Genomic DNA, 16,676 nt, shown 5'->3' on the forward strand with positions numbered 1-16,676 from the left:
ACTTGTACCTCCTTTGGAGGAATTCACGGTGCAAGTTGGTTTCAGGGCTATTTTCCTGCAGTGTTACTTCAAGAAAAGCAGTCTATGGCACTGCTTGAACTGTACCCGATTGTGATGGCGTGTGTGTTATGGGGTCATTTGTGGTCGCGTAAACGAATACTTTTTTATTGTGACAATATGGCAACAGTGGAGATTATTAGTAAAGGCAGGTCAAAAATTCCAAGTATTATGAAGTTAATGAGACGCTTGACCTTCCACACCGCTAAACACAATTTTATTATTCATGCGCAACACATTATGGGAACAAAAAACTTGATTGCTGATGCTCTTTCTCGTTGGCAGATGAAGAAATTCAGAGAGCTAGCACCCTTCGCAGACAAACAAGCCACGCCGTGTCGTCCAGTACAAGAACTTCTGATGGAATGAACGTTGACCTCTCTAAGTGGTGGGATAATTCCCTCAGTAAATCTACCCTGGCTACTTACAAGTCAGCTTTGACTTGTTTCTTGGCTTTTCTGACTACACAACGCCTAGTAGCACCGTGGTTACCAGGTACTTTACCCCAGATATCGGAGGAAATTTTACTGATATTTGTAACTTTTTGCCAAGATGCCTTGGACACAATCAAACTGTACCTAGCAGGTATTCGTTTTCATTATATCAAACATGGTTTAGGTGATACGGTGAGCACATCTTTACGCTTGCCATATATTTTACGTGCTGTGAAGAAAACTCAATGTAATTTTAAGGTACGGAACCGCCTGCCAATTACTTTTCCGATACTGCAGCAGTTATGTACTGCTCTCGTTGGGGGTGTTTTTACCCCATTTATAGATCTTATGTTGTTGTGTGCCTTTAAAACTGCCTTCTACGGTTTTTTACGTTGTGGGGAATTTACATGCAGATCTGTTAATGAAAGCTCATAAAAATTAGAGATGTTACAGTTGACAGTGATATGTCTAAATTTGAATTGTTATTGAGAACTTCAAAGACTGATCCTTTCGGTCTGGGAGTTTATGTGTCTATCTTTGACAATGATATTTTGAGTCCAGTCTTGACTATGACCAGTTACCTAAAAGCTAGGTTTAAGCAAGGGGCGGTTGATAATTCTCCTCTTTTTGTAGATAATGAAATTTGTTTTCAACCACTTACAAGAGCTACCTTCTTGTGTTACCTAAAAGAAGCTTTGGCCAGGTTGGGTTTTAATGACCAATCTTTCAATGGCCATTCTTTTCGTATTGGTGCTTGTACTGCTGGTGCAGCCGCTGGTGTAGAAGGTCATGTACTTCAAGTGTTGGGTCGATGGAAGTCTGACTGTTTTACTCGGTATATTCGAACCCATCCATCCACAATACAGAAAGCGCAAAATGCTATGAATGCTGATTTTTCATTTTAATTCTACCATTGTCCATGATATTTGTATACAATGTATATATTTCTTTCTTGGGGGCTCTCATTCAGTTACTTTTATTCAAGATTATTTGTAACTTCTTTCGATTTGGACGTGCAATTCGGTGAATTTTTCACCCCCAATTCATTTAATTATTTTATGTTTATTTTCTTATGTAGATATGTACATTGTCAGGTTCTTTTGTAAACTATAGGTAGGTAGGTGTGACTTGGAGAGTTTGTCCAGCTGTTCAGAGTCTAGTCAATGTAAGTGCCTGTCGGGGATCGCCCTGTAATTCACGTGCACTTATCTAGTCACTCTGAAACATTCTAGCAGGGCCGCTTGCTATCAGCTACTTACTCTGTGGCTTGAGATCACTCAAGTTCAAGGGGATCGCTCCCATTACACTATCCAAGTCTCTTAGTTAAGCTTGGGATCGCTCAAGCGTGGGGGTCGCCCCACTAGTAGCATGTAGTTTATGTAACTGGTACATTGTATTCATGTATCTTGAGTTATAGGTAGGTGTGACTTGGGGAGTTTGTCCAGCTGTTCAGAGTCTAGTCAATGTAAGTGCCTGTTGGGGATCGCTCCGTAATTCACGTTCACTTACCTAGCCACTCTGAAATGAGTCTCGGCGGGGTCGCCTGCTACCAGCTACTTACTCCGTGGCTTGAGATCACTCAAGTTTAAGGGGATCGCTCCTTTCACTACCAAGTCTCGGAGATAAGCTTGGGAGCGCTCAAGCTTGGGGGTCGCCCCGACATTAGCAGTATAGAGTTAAGTGTATTTAGTTAATCTTCGTATTCAATGTAAGAATGAGCAGCCCCTGAGAATGCCAAATCTTAATTAAAAGCCTGAACAAGTTATACGTTTCAGTAAATCAATACATTTTTGTCTGAACTTCTATACTGTTTGTGTTGTGTATAAATTACAATTTTTGTTGACCTATGGCCGTGGAATCTTCCTGCCAAATTTCATTGAATTTGGTTCAGTGGTTCTAATAAAGGATTTTTCGTTTTCCTTTCTCTCAACAATATCTTCTGTAAAAAGCTTCTCAGGTGTTGGATTAACCGTACGCACAGATCTATACAAGTTTCCTTACTTAGATCATGCAGTTCCGTGCTGTAAACTAAAAATATTGAGAGAAAAAAAAGAACTTGCATGACTGCGTAAATTTCCCTATGGAAAACAAAATGGTTATTAATTTCAACAGTAATATTATCTTACATGTAGCATGACAATACCACTTCCTGTTTTGTTTCATCAGTAACTTTTTCATGAGATATGAGATTTGGCTATATTTAGCAATCATGTGATCAGTCGGTCAAAATGACAGACGTGAATAATTCACAAACTTTGCTAGAACATCACCCTGAAATAATATAGGTCTACATCAGTTAATTTGTTTTTAAAACTTTGTCATATTTTATATAAAAAATAAAATTCAAGACATATTGTACTTGGAAAGAATCTTTGCAAATGTTCAGAAGAATGTCAGCCTCAGCCAGCTGCATGGTTCGATAACAAAAACTTATAATTTCATAGGGGACATTACTCATACCGCTAAATTCCCAAATTCGCTGTACATGGAGCCGAAATCTTATTGGACATCAATGGCAGACAGACTATATCAAGGTTAATGTTACAACCTGCATGACCAAATTTTTTTTTGATTTCTTGCAGTTTGTAGAATAGCTTGAAACATTAGTCCTATGGGTACACGGCGCTCATGTATATTGAAAAGCATATGCAGTTTATATCTTACCAATGAGATAAGTTGAGGAAGCCGAAGACGTGGTTTGTCAGACATTCTTGTTTTATATATCACAGGAACGGACTATATATATATACATGTTTTTAAATTCACCGTCAATTCCATACCAAACAGTAAAACTCTCTAGACTCTTGTGTTGAACATGATTGAATCGACTACATCGGATGAGTCGAACGTTTTGTTTGATTCCGATTTTTCCCATTCTTCATCTTAGTAAATTAAACACGGATGATTTGAACACTGTTTAATCAAATACTGCGTTTGTGTCAATATATTTTGTGGTCCCTCCCTTCTAAACTATACCAATATTTCCATTTTTGTGTTGAACATTGAGGCATTATGCTGTCTCTGGTAAAATTTGCTGACCTGGGCTTGACTGACAGAGTGTGACTGATCAGCCATAACGGTATTAACCAGAGCCTATTGTTAGTCCCTGGCTGTTTGTCAAACATTTTAAACATTAAGGTGTAAATAACTTATAGATGGATTTTAAGAGAAATAATTTAAGTACAATATACATGTTTATCGATCTCCTTTTACTATATGTATCGTTTTCATAGAATTATATAATTACGCTGTAATGTGTACAACTATCGGTGTGCAAATTGCGTGTCCATGGCAAAGATTATTTTATACATGTATTTCATTTTGATCTGTAACCATGTATACTATTGTTTAAATATCAAATAAACAAATAATTGTTGTCATGAGAAATTCACTTGATTATTATTATTCATTGCTTATTTTGACCATAGTTCCAAGCATGTATTTGGCCTAGTAGCTGATGATACGCGGGCGAGTAATATGTCTCCATATATATATATATTCACACAGACACGGATAAGTTGAACCGTTGTATAAATCTATTATTTTGCTTGGGCTCATAACTTCTACTTATCCGAGTTTTAATGTATAAGAAAATAATAGCTTTTATTGCGTTTTTGCCTAGAATTTTTTCAAACTAATCAAACTTCTATTTTCACTGCAGCGATGAGGAATGAAAATGTAAGTTTTGCAGTGAAATTATCATTTTTTTGCTTTTGACCAATCAAGACGAATCTTTGTATTCACTTCATTGAAACTTGCCGATTTTCCCAATCGGATAAATGGGTTATTTTGCTGTATTTCTGAAATATTCAGCTAGTTTTTGACAAAATACTTACTTGACGTTAGCTAAGCACAGATTCCCTGATGACAGCAGAACATGCTTAAATTAAATTGATCAGTCCTTTCAAAATAGCCTCTCAAGTTGACATGGAGTAATGTCATAAAGAAATTACATCATGAATTATGATAATGATTTCCGCACTAAATTTCGATGTTTTCAATTTTGTTTTTTAAGCATATAAAATGCAATAAAAAGAAAATTGAATCATATTTGAATCAAGTGTAGGTTGAACGTATAAAAAAGAAAATACGATAATAACAATTTACATCTGTATACCTAGGTATATGCAAAAGATGAATTTGAATTAAATGCCGACTCAGCCATTCCTACAGGCCAAGCAGCTAAATTGCAATTGTTTTATTATAACGACACACAGTCTTCATATTACATTTAATGTTCATGAACAAATATTTGAACATCCTAGAAAATTTGACAGTGCCATCGAAAGTAGGTAAAGGTCATTCTATGAGCAAATTTGCAGCCATTCACCCTAGCATACTACTGGTACCAGGTATCAAGACCCTGCATTGACCAATGTAAAAGCATATACAGGCAAAAGCTTTTTATTTTATTTTTTCCCCTCCTCAACTAGACATACAGTCTCCAGACAAAACTGTTATAATAATGACCAGTAGATCCCGAGGACCTTTGAATCAACTGTGACCCGAGTCAATATCAGTATCACGTACTTTGAATCAACTGTGACCCGGGTCAATATCAGTATCACCTTTGAATCAACTGTGACCCGAGTCAATATCAGTATCACCTTTGAATCAATTGTGACCCGAGTCAATATCAGTATCACCTTTGAATCAACTGTGACCAGTGTCAATTTCAGTATCACCTTTGAATCAATTGTGACCCGAGTCAATATAAGTATCACCTTTGAATCAACTGTGACCCGAGTCAATATCAGTATCACCTTTGAATCAAATGTGACCTGAGTCAATATCAGTATCACCTTTGAATCAACTGTGACCCGAGTCAATATCAGTATCACCTTTGAATCCAATGTGACCTGAGTCAATATCAGTATCATAGTGACACTGATATTCATTTCTGCTTACATTTCTTAAATAAAATCTTAATTTGTAATTTTCTTATTCCAGCATCCTTGTTTGGAATTTCATGAAAACTGGACGCAAAATAAGTATATTGAGATTTGATTGGTATTTTCATTAAATGGATGAAAAATAGGTAAAACACACCAATTGTCACAGACAGTCATGAGCAACAGAATAAATTCTTTATTCCAAGATATCTTATTTGTCAGATTCTGATAACCACTTTCTATAATAATCATTTCGGCCAAGTTTGGGAAAATTACATGGTAAATGTCAGAGAAGTTGATCCATTCAATCTTTTGCACTCTATGACTCACTCGGTCCCCACCTCAACATTACCGAGAGGTTATCTATTTCTGTCTTATCTTACTTGATATATTTTCCAAGTTTTCTAGAGATATCATTACCAAGCTCTTATATGTTATGTGTGATATAATAATTTTATCATGCTAAGAGTAAATGATGGAAGATACTGCGTTGATATAGAGACACCAGTTTATTGATCATAATGAATCCCTAATTACCCACTATTGTAGCCAGGATGTATTATGAATTCTTGGCATGCATCAGTATGCTTTAGTGCTAACAGTGTACTCTGTGATCCTTCAGCCATCCATTATAATTACCTAGACTAAGGGTTCATGAATATGCTGGAGTACATATACCCGACATGCTGTTTCTCTGTTAGGTATTGGTGAGACAGAAGTTATTGTGTATGTCAGTGTGTTAATTGGTACATAAAATATACATGCATTACATACATGTATATATAGGCAACTGAATGGTTAAGCTACCACTTAAACTGCGATAGAAATAGTTGTGTTATTTCCAGTTTAAAAAATAAGAGGTCCATGGGCCTTAATGGTCACCTGAGTTTTGATATATTATAGCAGATCTGATAACCGTGACCTTGAATTTGAGGTCAATGCTGTTCACTGATGCTTATTTAGGGCCTAAAGTGCTGACACCCTATGGGACAACTAAAATAGAATGAAAAAAATGCCAACTGATTGTTATTGGGAGATGCAATATCCCCAAAACTCAATAAACATATAATTTTAGAATGGATTTCAAAAGAATGTCTAGTACATGTGTAATATTCTGAACCATGCAACTATTCAAATGAATTAAATTGTGACAAACAGATTATAGCAGACTTGATTACAGCAAAAAGACAAAAGACACAAGATATTAGCACCTTTCACTACAAAATGAAAAAGGCATTGACAAACTCTACTGTCAAAATCCAAGACGACCCTCTGTCTGTCAGACAAAATTTGGAACCAAGAGGAACAAGAGGCCCATAGGGCCTGCATCTCCCTCCTTGATAATTCAGTAATCAACGAAAACAACTTTCATTTAACTTATATTACAATTATTTTTCTTACTTTTTTTCACTGCCTCTCCCAACAATGGTTCAAACCTTTTGTAATATTTCCCATATCAGGCCCCTCTCTCCAGCACCATAGGAGCTACACCCACCATTTATATACCATTGGATCCTCTTCGCCCAGTAATGCTCCGGACAAAATTTCATCAAAATCCATTCAGTCATTCAGGACTAGTAGGGATTTAAGGCATGTACCTAAATTTACCCTATGGTGCCCATCCCCTCTGGTCCCAAGGGAGCCACGCCCCTCATTTTTACAACATAGATCTGTGCCCAATAATATTACTCCAGACCAAATTTCATTAAAATCCATTCAGGTGTTCAGGACTAGTAGGGATTCAAAGGAAATGTTGACTTCCGACGGATGCTACCCCTTGGCATAAGCTCATGCACCGGCACTTCTGGCTAGGTGAGCTAACAAATAGATGAGAAATATCCTTCCAGAACTTTCCAACAAATAGCAGTACAATATACTTCAAATTGTCAAAAATCAAAAGAGCTACCTGGCAGTCTTTTTGTTCTTTTCTTATCGGTTTCAAAGATGACAATACATGCACAGCTGGGAACCATTACAGGTCAAACCAACATAAGAATTTGAGAGAAATCCTTGCATTTCTTATCACGAAATAGAGACAACAAGAATTTGATTAAGGATTGAAAATGGTACTTTTTACAGTACACCATCTAGTGATTATAGTGGCAAATGTAGACTGGATAATATTTTTTGAATATAACATTTACCCACATAGCAAGGTTGTGACATTTCAGGTAAAATTTACTCTCAATTGCAATTGGGATCAATTAGAAACAGCATGTTTATAGTTCAGGCACGTTCCATACGGGTACATAACAATTGCCCGAAACACTTGGGACAATGGTATGAATATGCAACACCAAACCAGCACATTTCAGATATATGTCTCAAGATCTAGTAACTCTTGCGAAGAATTTTAGAGAATTCCATAGAACGACAATGAACTTGGAACTATGCATGATGTAATTATATAACTTGATGTATAATGATAAGCTTATCATAATAAGTGTTGTTTTGATGTATAATGATAAGCTTATCATAATAAGTGTAACAACAAAGTACAACTCTTTAAACACTTCCTTCTTGCAAAGCTTCAGCATAACTTGATGTGTCAAATTAGCCTGGTGGTCATGCAGGATTTGTATTGGACAATTTTGATACTATTTAGATAACATAATTAGACATTGTTCTGTTTGAAAGTAACAGGCATGGAGTGATGAATTCATGGCGTAAATTGTTTATGTACAGCCGATTTGTAAACAGTTGTGTTCTTAAAATCAATACTGGTCGGGAAAGAAGTCAAATTGGTTTGTATATATCTCTCTATATATACTCACCGCATAGTTTGACGATGGCGTCCTTGTCGGATGTCGTTGTGGAGGGTGTCGGGGCGTAGGTCTCGCGGTACTGTTCCCCCGTTGACTCATCACACTTGCACATGTTCCTGTAGCAGGCTACAATCTGAGATAAACAAGAATGCATGATTTCTAGAGTTAAAATCTAACAACCACTTTTCAAGAATAGCACAGTGACATTTGTGTAATTGGGTTTCTTGTCACTGGGTATTAAGCTCAGTCTGAAATAGCTCCTGCCCAACACTGCCACACTTTCCTTAGTGAAAGCACTATTTCACCAACATCAATTTACCCGTTGGGAAAATTTCCACAATTAATCGCATTTTGCAATCTTCCTCACAGACTAATGAACCAAACAGCCTGGATGTGCAGTTCAGTTTCATTGACATTCAATAAATTTCCAAACGGTTAAACTGTTGTGTTGTAACAAACCAGTATCTGATTTTCCTGCTGTTTTAATCCATTGGCTTCCATTTAGTATAGAACAAACAATTCACATCCAAAGAATCTTGGTCAGTAACAAATATTAGTTATTTCATCCTGATCACTGTTGTATGGAGGTGTATAATGCCACAACAATGACAAACCGTGTATGTTGTAATTATGAGTTAGCACAGTCCTTACAATTGCCTAAACACATCACAGAAATTGCTTAACAATAACTAACACAAGGAACAATACAATGTGTTGTTAAAGCTAACAGTCTTCACACACAATTTCAAGTCTGATATGTTCTCGACTGCTGTAAGAAGCCGCTGATAACAGTAACAGGGACATTCATTTCTGATCGACTGTGACTAAATTAGTAATAAGAAAATATTATAGCTATCCCTGATGTTGACATTGCAATATTTCCTATTAGGCTGAGGGATCAATATATTTCCACTGAATCATATAACAATTGTATTATGTTATTGAGATATCATCTCAATATGACTAGACTCCCACATGTGCTGTAATGCGGTTTCATTTCATGCTAGTCTTCTGCCAAAAGTAACTTTAATTCATTCAAGTCAGTAAACAGCACTTACTCCAGATAGAAATAATCTACTTCAAATATTAAGCAATGACAATTTAAATTCACTCCACTATTATGTAAATATGCCCTCTGCCTTTAAATAGAACACCATTCCAGAAAATCACAGATGTTGCCAGACTTTTTTTACCCTATAGGTGAATTCAAAGTATAACAAATGTTTGTAACACATGTAGCTGGCAGTGGTTTGCAGTAAAATCCCAAATAAAGGAAAACATCAATGCCTTCAACAGCTCCTCCGTCATAAATACATGTACTATAGGAATTAATTAAATTTGCAAGCAACAATTCCTGGAGCCAGACGTTATCATTGTGATTCCTGTCCAAAGGAAAAACTCAACACAGAGCATAGAGCAGTAACAGTCCTGACAACACTCTCGTTCCATTGATCTGTTTTTGCACTGGGAGCAGTGTAGTCGAGCAGGACTGAGCTAGGCCAAGCCAGCATACAGATATAGGCTACACAATATCCAGTGATTTTTGAGCTATTGTACCAATGTTTGTCAGAGTACAAATTCTTCAGTGGTGTGTGCTTGGTCTGTCAAAGCATGCAAGTGGTGTGAAACCTTCGAGACACCAATGCTATAATGATATTGCCAGGCTCATCTTAGCTTATGAAGCTGCAGTCTGTCAACTCCCTAGTTTTAGAGATGTACATCAAGTGTGAGGGAAGCAACTGATGTCACATATGTGTTATTGTAGATTAACATATATATGTCATCTAGTACATCATCCCAGCTATATATATCTATACACATATATTAGCTATCTTTCAAAGATATTTTATAAAATGCTTTTACATTCCTTGTAGAATTGAAAATATATGCTTTATAATATAGTTCTGCAACCTTTCATGAAGATCAATAAGATATGAAAATGTTATTAACAAGAAACCTTAATTTTACACAAAGTGACCTTAATCTGATAGAGTGCATTTAATTCTCAACATGTAATCGCAGTTAAGATACACACCTACAGGCAGATCGAAGCTGTCATAATCAGCACTCAAAACTTATGAGAAAATTAATTGAGGTTGCTCAAGTTTACAAAATCTGAACTAAAAGGGTTCTGCACAATATGTGAATTGCTCCCAGCATTTGACTCCTGGTGACCTTTGAAAGCAGGTTTAAGATAATTCATTTGAACAAACTTAATAGCCCTTCATCCTGACATGCTAACTGACCCAATATCATGATCTTCATTGTCAGAAAGAAGTGGCATGTTTAAAGATTTTGACAAATAAATTGACCACTGTCTGATGTTGAAAGTAGGTCAAGGTCATTATTCATTGAACAAACTTGATAGCCCTTTATCCCAGCATGCAGTTACTGGCCAAATATCATAACCCTGCTCCTTTGGTTATTAGGAAGCCAAAATGTTAATTGTTTACAGACAATGCAATCAGACAAAAGTTGATTGCAATAGGTTACCTGAGATGTGACTAAATAAAATCCATATCTCAGCTGCATTTGCATTTAAGTAACAGCATTTTTATATGAAATGAATACTGTTGCCTGCTATTTCAGGATTCAACATTAACTTTTGTGTTTATTCGGGCAAGATCCTTAAAATTGTACATGCCCTGACCTGGTCGAGGTGCACTTGCCCTGAATTTATGGTTTATATTTATTCAATTTTTAAGGAGTGTAGGAAGAAAACTCAACAACATTTTCCCATTAACCAGATTAGTCAATTTAAGCTGTAAAATGAGATTAAGTAATATTTTTCTATTATATTTCCTGGCCGAAAAGTGTCATTCCCAAACAAATTTACACAAGCCTTGCATTGCTTGAGACCTGTCAGACTTTCAAAGTCAGGTCTCAAAAGTCCTGAAGATTTAGATTTAAAAAAAAAACAAGAGGCCCAGGGGCCTTAACGGTCATCTGACTCTAAATTAAAACCCTTATATTATTGTAGTATGCATTCTCTGCAGCATGTATATAGTAGCACTGTTGGCCATGGTGGCCATCTTGGATTTCTGACTGACCCAATAAATAACAACACTTGGTCTGGACCATCTAAGGATAATTTCTGGTAAGTTAGAGCTGAATCCCACCGGTGGAATTTGAGAAGAAGTTTGAAATAGGCATTGTTCAGGAAAATCATGATTGCGCAATCATGTTACAAAATGGCCGCCATGGCTGCCATGTCAAAGTTTTTACGAGGCCGAAAAAATAACAACACTATGTTGGCCCTCCTTTCATAACATCCTCACCAATTTCAAGTTCAATGGCACCAGTGGAACTGGAGAAGAAGCTTAAAATGTGTTTTTTAAGATGGCTGCCATGGCGGTCATCTTGGATTTCTGGCCGACCCGATAAATAATAACACTTGCTAAGGACCATCTCAGGGTTATTTCTGGTAAGTTAGAGCTGAATACCACTGGGGGAATTTGAGAAGAAGTTTGAAATAGGTGTTGTTCAGGAAAACCATGATTGCGCAATCATGTTACAAAATGGCCGCCATATTGCTGCAATGTCATAGTTTTTACGACGCCAAAAAAATAACAACACTATGTTGGCTCGCCTTCCTTGACATCCTCACCCATTTCCAGCTCAATGGCACCAATGGAACTGGAGGAGAAGTTTAAAATGTTTTTTATAAGATGGCGGCTATGGCGGCCATCTTGGATTTCGGACCAACCCAAAAAATAACAACACTTGGTCGGGATCATATCAGGATCATTTCAGGCAAGTTTCAGCTCAATAGCACTGGTGGAACTTGAGAAGAATATTAAAATGTGTTTTTCAAGATGGCGGCTATGGCGGCCATCTTGGAATTCGGACCGACCTGAAAAATAACAACATTTTGTCGGGATCATCTCAGGATCATTTCTGGTAAGTTTCAGCCCAACAGCACTGGTTGAACTTGAGAAGAAGTTTAAAACGTGTTTTTCAAGATGGCGGCTATGGCGGCCATCTTGGATTTCGGACTGACCCGAAAAATAACAACACTTGGTCGGGATCATATCAGGATCATTTCAGGTAAGTTTCAGCTCAATAGCACTGGTGGAACTTGAGAAGAAGTTTAAAATGTGTTTTTCAAGATGGCGGCTATGGCGGCCATCTTGGATTTCAGAGCGACCCGAAAAATAACAACACTTGGTCGGGATCATCTCCGGATCATTTCAGGCAAGTTTCAGCCCAACAGCACTAGTGGAACTTGAGAAGAAGTTTAAAATGTTTTTTCAAAATGGCGGCTATGGCGGCCATCTTGGATTTCTGACCGACCCGAAAAATAACAACACTTGGTCAGGACCATCTCAGGATCATTCCTGGCAAGTTTCAGCTATATAGCACTGGTGGAACTGGAGAAGAAGTTTAAAATGTGTTTTTCAAAATGGCGGCTATGGCGGCCATCTTGGAATTCGGACCAACCTGAAAAATAACAACACTTGGTCGGGATCATCTCAGGATCATTTCTGGCAAGTTTCAGCCCAACAGCACTGGTGGAACTTGAGAAGAAGTTTAAAATGTGTTTTCAAAATGGCGGCTATGGCGGCCATCTTGGATTTCGGACCGACCCGAAAAATAACAACACTTGGTCAGGACCATCTCAGGATCATTCCTGGCAAGTTTCAGCTTAATCCCACTGGTGGAACTTGAGAAGAAGATTGAAATGTGAAAAGTTTACGGACGGCGGACGGCGGACGGCGCACGGCGGACGGCGGACGGCGGACGACGACGGACGAAACATGATGGCTATAGGTCATCCTGACCCTTCGGGTCAGATGACCTAAAAACAGAAAAAAAGAAAACTGCATCAGGTCTCTAGGCATTCTTAGTAATTGAAATAAGTCAGCCCTGTGACCTCCAATGTAGGTCAAGGTCATTCATTTGAACAAATATGGTAGCCCTTCAACCCTGCAGGCCTTATATATGAGGTTTATGTGCCTCTTGCATTGGTTATATTTAGCATATTTGACTACTGTGACCTTGAATGTAGATCAACTTTATGTATCTGAACAAACTTGGTAATCCTTCAATTAAGCATGCTGATATCATTGCAGGTCTCTTAGCCTCTTGGTTATTGAGAAGAAGTTGTTTCAAGATGTATGTCAAAGTCAATCATTTGAACATACTTGGCAGCCCTTCACCCCAACATGCTACAGGGACAGTATAAATAGGTCTCTGTGAGAGCCACTTGGTTATTGGGCCAGACCCACTGTTCATTTAAAAATTGGTTCCCCTTCACCCAAGGATACTTCAGACCTGATCCTCCCATTTTGATTACTACAGAAAAAGAAGGATTTTAATTCTAAAGAATTTCCTACATTTCCTCTTTTGGGGCCGCGCCCCTCAGGCCCCTTGGAGACTATAGACTCACCATTTATACTGAATTGGTTCCTCTTCACCCAAGGATGCTTCAGACCAAACACAGCATAAGCTCACAAGTCAGATGGACCATTAATTCATAGTATGTATGATTATCTATAGCAATAGTGTCCTCATTTTTGACCTCAGATGGTTGAAATGTGAACTCGTACAAGAGACTGAAATATGAATTTGTACTGGAGATGATGGTTGTGAGTAATTGTATAAAGTTTCAGGAAATTTTGACCATTTAATGAGATAATTAATGGTTGTAAGTGTATGAAGGTTCAGGACTATTGGTTCATTAATGAAACTGGTAGAGCAAGAACTGTTACATACCTACAGTTGTATGAGCATTACATAATCCTTATCCCTGAACTCTTTGCCAGGGGATATTAAACATTTATGCAGATCATCATAATCGTAACCATGAACTCTATTATAAATTCCTGTTTCAGATTAACTAGGAGATACCTATATGTATAATCACTCAACAGCCCTTTGTATAAAGTAACATTCTATGAGTGTGGCATGAATTAGATGATATTTACCATATATCTAACTGCATATAACAACATGGTATCTGATATTGTGTGTGAACTTCATATAATATAGTCATGAAGCCAAATGTCCAATTATTCACAAAGAAAACTTACAAGCTCAGTAATAACCTAGTACAATGTTGTTTATGCACTAGCTAAGAGGTGATTTGCCCTCATTGATTACATATCAGTCTACACCAAGGCCTCGGGTCCCTGGGGACACATTCAGTCTTCTGTGTTACACCAGTAATGGATTGTGGTAATTAAATACTCAATTAAGCACCTGCTTTTAGACTATCAGTAAGTCTCCTCAAGACTCCAGTGCTTAGGAGATTCTTGAATACAGCTTCTTAATACTTATCATAATTGTTTCCAAAGATTACCAAAAATTGTACAAATCAATCCGACTACATGTCACAGTGAGTATACAAATTGTACAAGTATCTTATTGACCCGATTAGTTATAATAGTACGTACTGTATGGATATCTGGCTAAAATTTTGTTGCATCTGACTACTTAATCTAACCGGTTTTTTTTAAGACTGAGAGATGGTTGGTAAATACCTGTAATTCAGGATGTAACTTAATTAACAAAAATTGCAAGAGTCATCAATGATAAGTAACTAGAAGACAACCCTAGGCCTAATTAACACTTGTCAAAACACCTTTAAATCTCTTTGGATTTTCAATTAGGAACTGTGTAAAGGGGATTTTTCCATTGATAGGTATTATATAAAGAGGATTTTTTTTCCATTGAACGTATTGTATAAAAGGGAATTTTTTCCATTGCACATATGTTAATTTTATTTGGCTGACAACATTTCTTTTGACTGATAGGTCAATGTTATCATTCTTAAGCTATTAGCTGTCAGCCTGTCAGGTGTATGAAATTAGCCCTATATAACAAAATTTCAATAATTTGCTTTTAAGTTTCATATGACGACCTGGTTTTGAAATCAATAACTTTGTATGTTAAAAACTAACTTGAAACTTAATTGGTACATTATAAGCTCTGTCTAAACCAGATGTCACTGGGACCAGATTATTGGGCCGGTTTACACAGATATATGATTCATAGATATTGGTAATAATCAACATTTGAGAAATGGGTTTCAAATTAAATTTAAAACAAAGAAAATGTACAACCCAGCTATTCTATATTGCTTACTATAACAGAGGAAAAGTCAGCCGTTTCATGATCTGGGCGTTTTATTTACAATAATTATTTTTGTAATAAAAAAAAAGGTTTTAAGTTTGATACAAATCGATAGTACAGTGGACCCGCGATAATCCGGACGCCGATAGTCCGGAAAACTCACAGTCCGGATGGATGCACGGGAACGGATTTCCGTAACGTTATTTGTACTCACCAGTCCGGAAATTCGGATTCCGATTCCGGAAGCCCATTTTGGGAACGGAACGTACTTTCATTAGTAAATTTCCCTCAATAATCCGGACGATTTTTTCACCACGAGGAGAAAAAAATGTCAGGGCAAGTCACCCGTGTCGACAGCTGTACAGAATATCGCTTGACACTGTGCGTAGTCATAGCGACCGCTGCCAGGTCATAGCCCCGGGTGTTTACCTGTGTTACAATGTGTAGCTTTTGTTTTTATAACGGTACATTGCTTTTTCTCTACGACCTAAATGTTACAGAATTTATGCACAAACATTGAAAATGAGAGAAAAACAGATTTTAGATGAAACTGTTAGAACACATCTTGCCTATGTCCATGCCAGAACTTACATGAAATTTGAAAAAGTATTCACATTATGTGACAGTATAATCCTTTTGGCGTGGTGAATAATCGTCATCCATTGAAATGCCAATTAAAATCACAGGTAAATCACAACTATGGGCACTTCAATCAGCGACATGGTCATTGCCCTGAACAATCGGTAATTGTGAAAGTCTTCGAAGTGTTTGTTTAGATTAATTTAAATTGTTACTTTTCAAGAAAACATGACAGCCAGTTTGCATGAGCAGGTCAATTTGAGACGTATACTTATACCATGGTCAGTTAAAAAATGCTGATTTTCAAAATAGACAAGTTCCATATTATACAGGTTTTAACTACTATAATTTTACAGGGAAAATGCCGGGACCAGGGATTCAGATTAGACATATGGGGCAGTTTTGACAAGTTATACGTAAAACTTCCAGAGGGCCTGTATCGCTCACCTGGATTTCATGAGATATGAAACAAGAATGATGATTAAGTATATTTGTCACTGGTATTGCTATGTCAATATATCATAGGCATTTTATATGGGTACGTTAGGATTTGATGTAAAAAAAATGCATTAATCCATGAAATAAAATGAACTTTTTGCACAACCCCATAGGGATGCTACCACACAAATGTGAGTGATATCCATTGCTTAGTTTCAGAAAAGAAGTTGTTTAAACCAATTGACCCTTTTGACCCCGCCTTCTGCACCCCGGGGGGAGTGGGGGTTAGTTCCTTCCTTTATAAATTTTGAATCCCTTCCCAAAAGGATGCTACCAGGCAAATATGAGCGATATCTCTTGCTTAGTTTCAGAGAAGTTGTTCATATCAATTCAGCCAAATTGACCCCTCTTGGCCCCGCCCCTCAGGCCCCCGGGGG

The 16,676-nt window shown here is 37.3% G+C and overlaps 1 protein-coding gene across 3 annotated transcripts in view; it reads right to left on the reverse strand.

The window, feature by feature from the left end:
* The window catches only part of LOC117329332 (cGMP-dependent 3',5'-cyclic phosphodiesterase-like), a 181,578-nt gene that overhangs the window by 82,613 nt on the left and 82,289 nt on the right, over positions 1-16,676 (reverse strand). For all 3 annotated transcript variants that reach the window (XM_033887246.1, XM_033887245.1, XM_033887244.1), the window contains exon 7: positions 8,158-8,281. In XM_033887246.1, coding sequence (XP_033743137.1) covers positions 8,158-8,281 — 124 coding nt within the window. The remainder of the gene's footprint in view (positions 1-8,157; positions 8,282-16,676) is intronic.

The sequence above is a fragment of the Pecten maximus genome, chromosome 6 (genome assembly GCF_902652985.1).
Source record: "Pecten maximus chromosome 6, xPecMax1.1, whole genome shotgun sequence".
In the NCBI taxonomy this organism is placed as follows: Eukaryota; Metazoa; Mollusca; class Bivalvia; order Pectinida; family Pectinidae; genus Pecten; species Pecten maximus.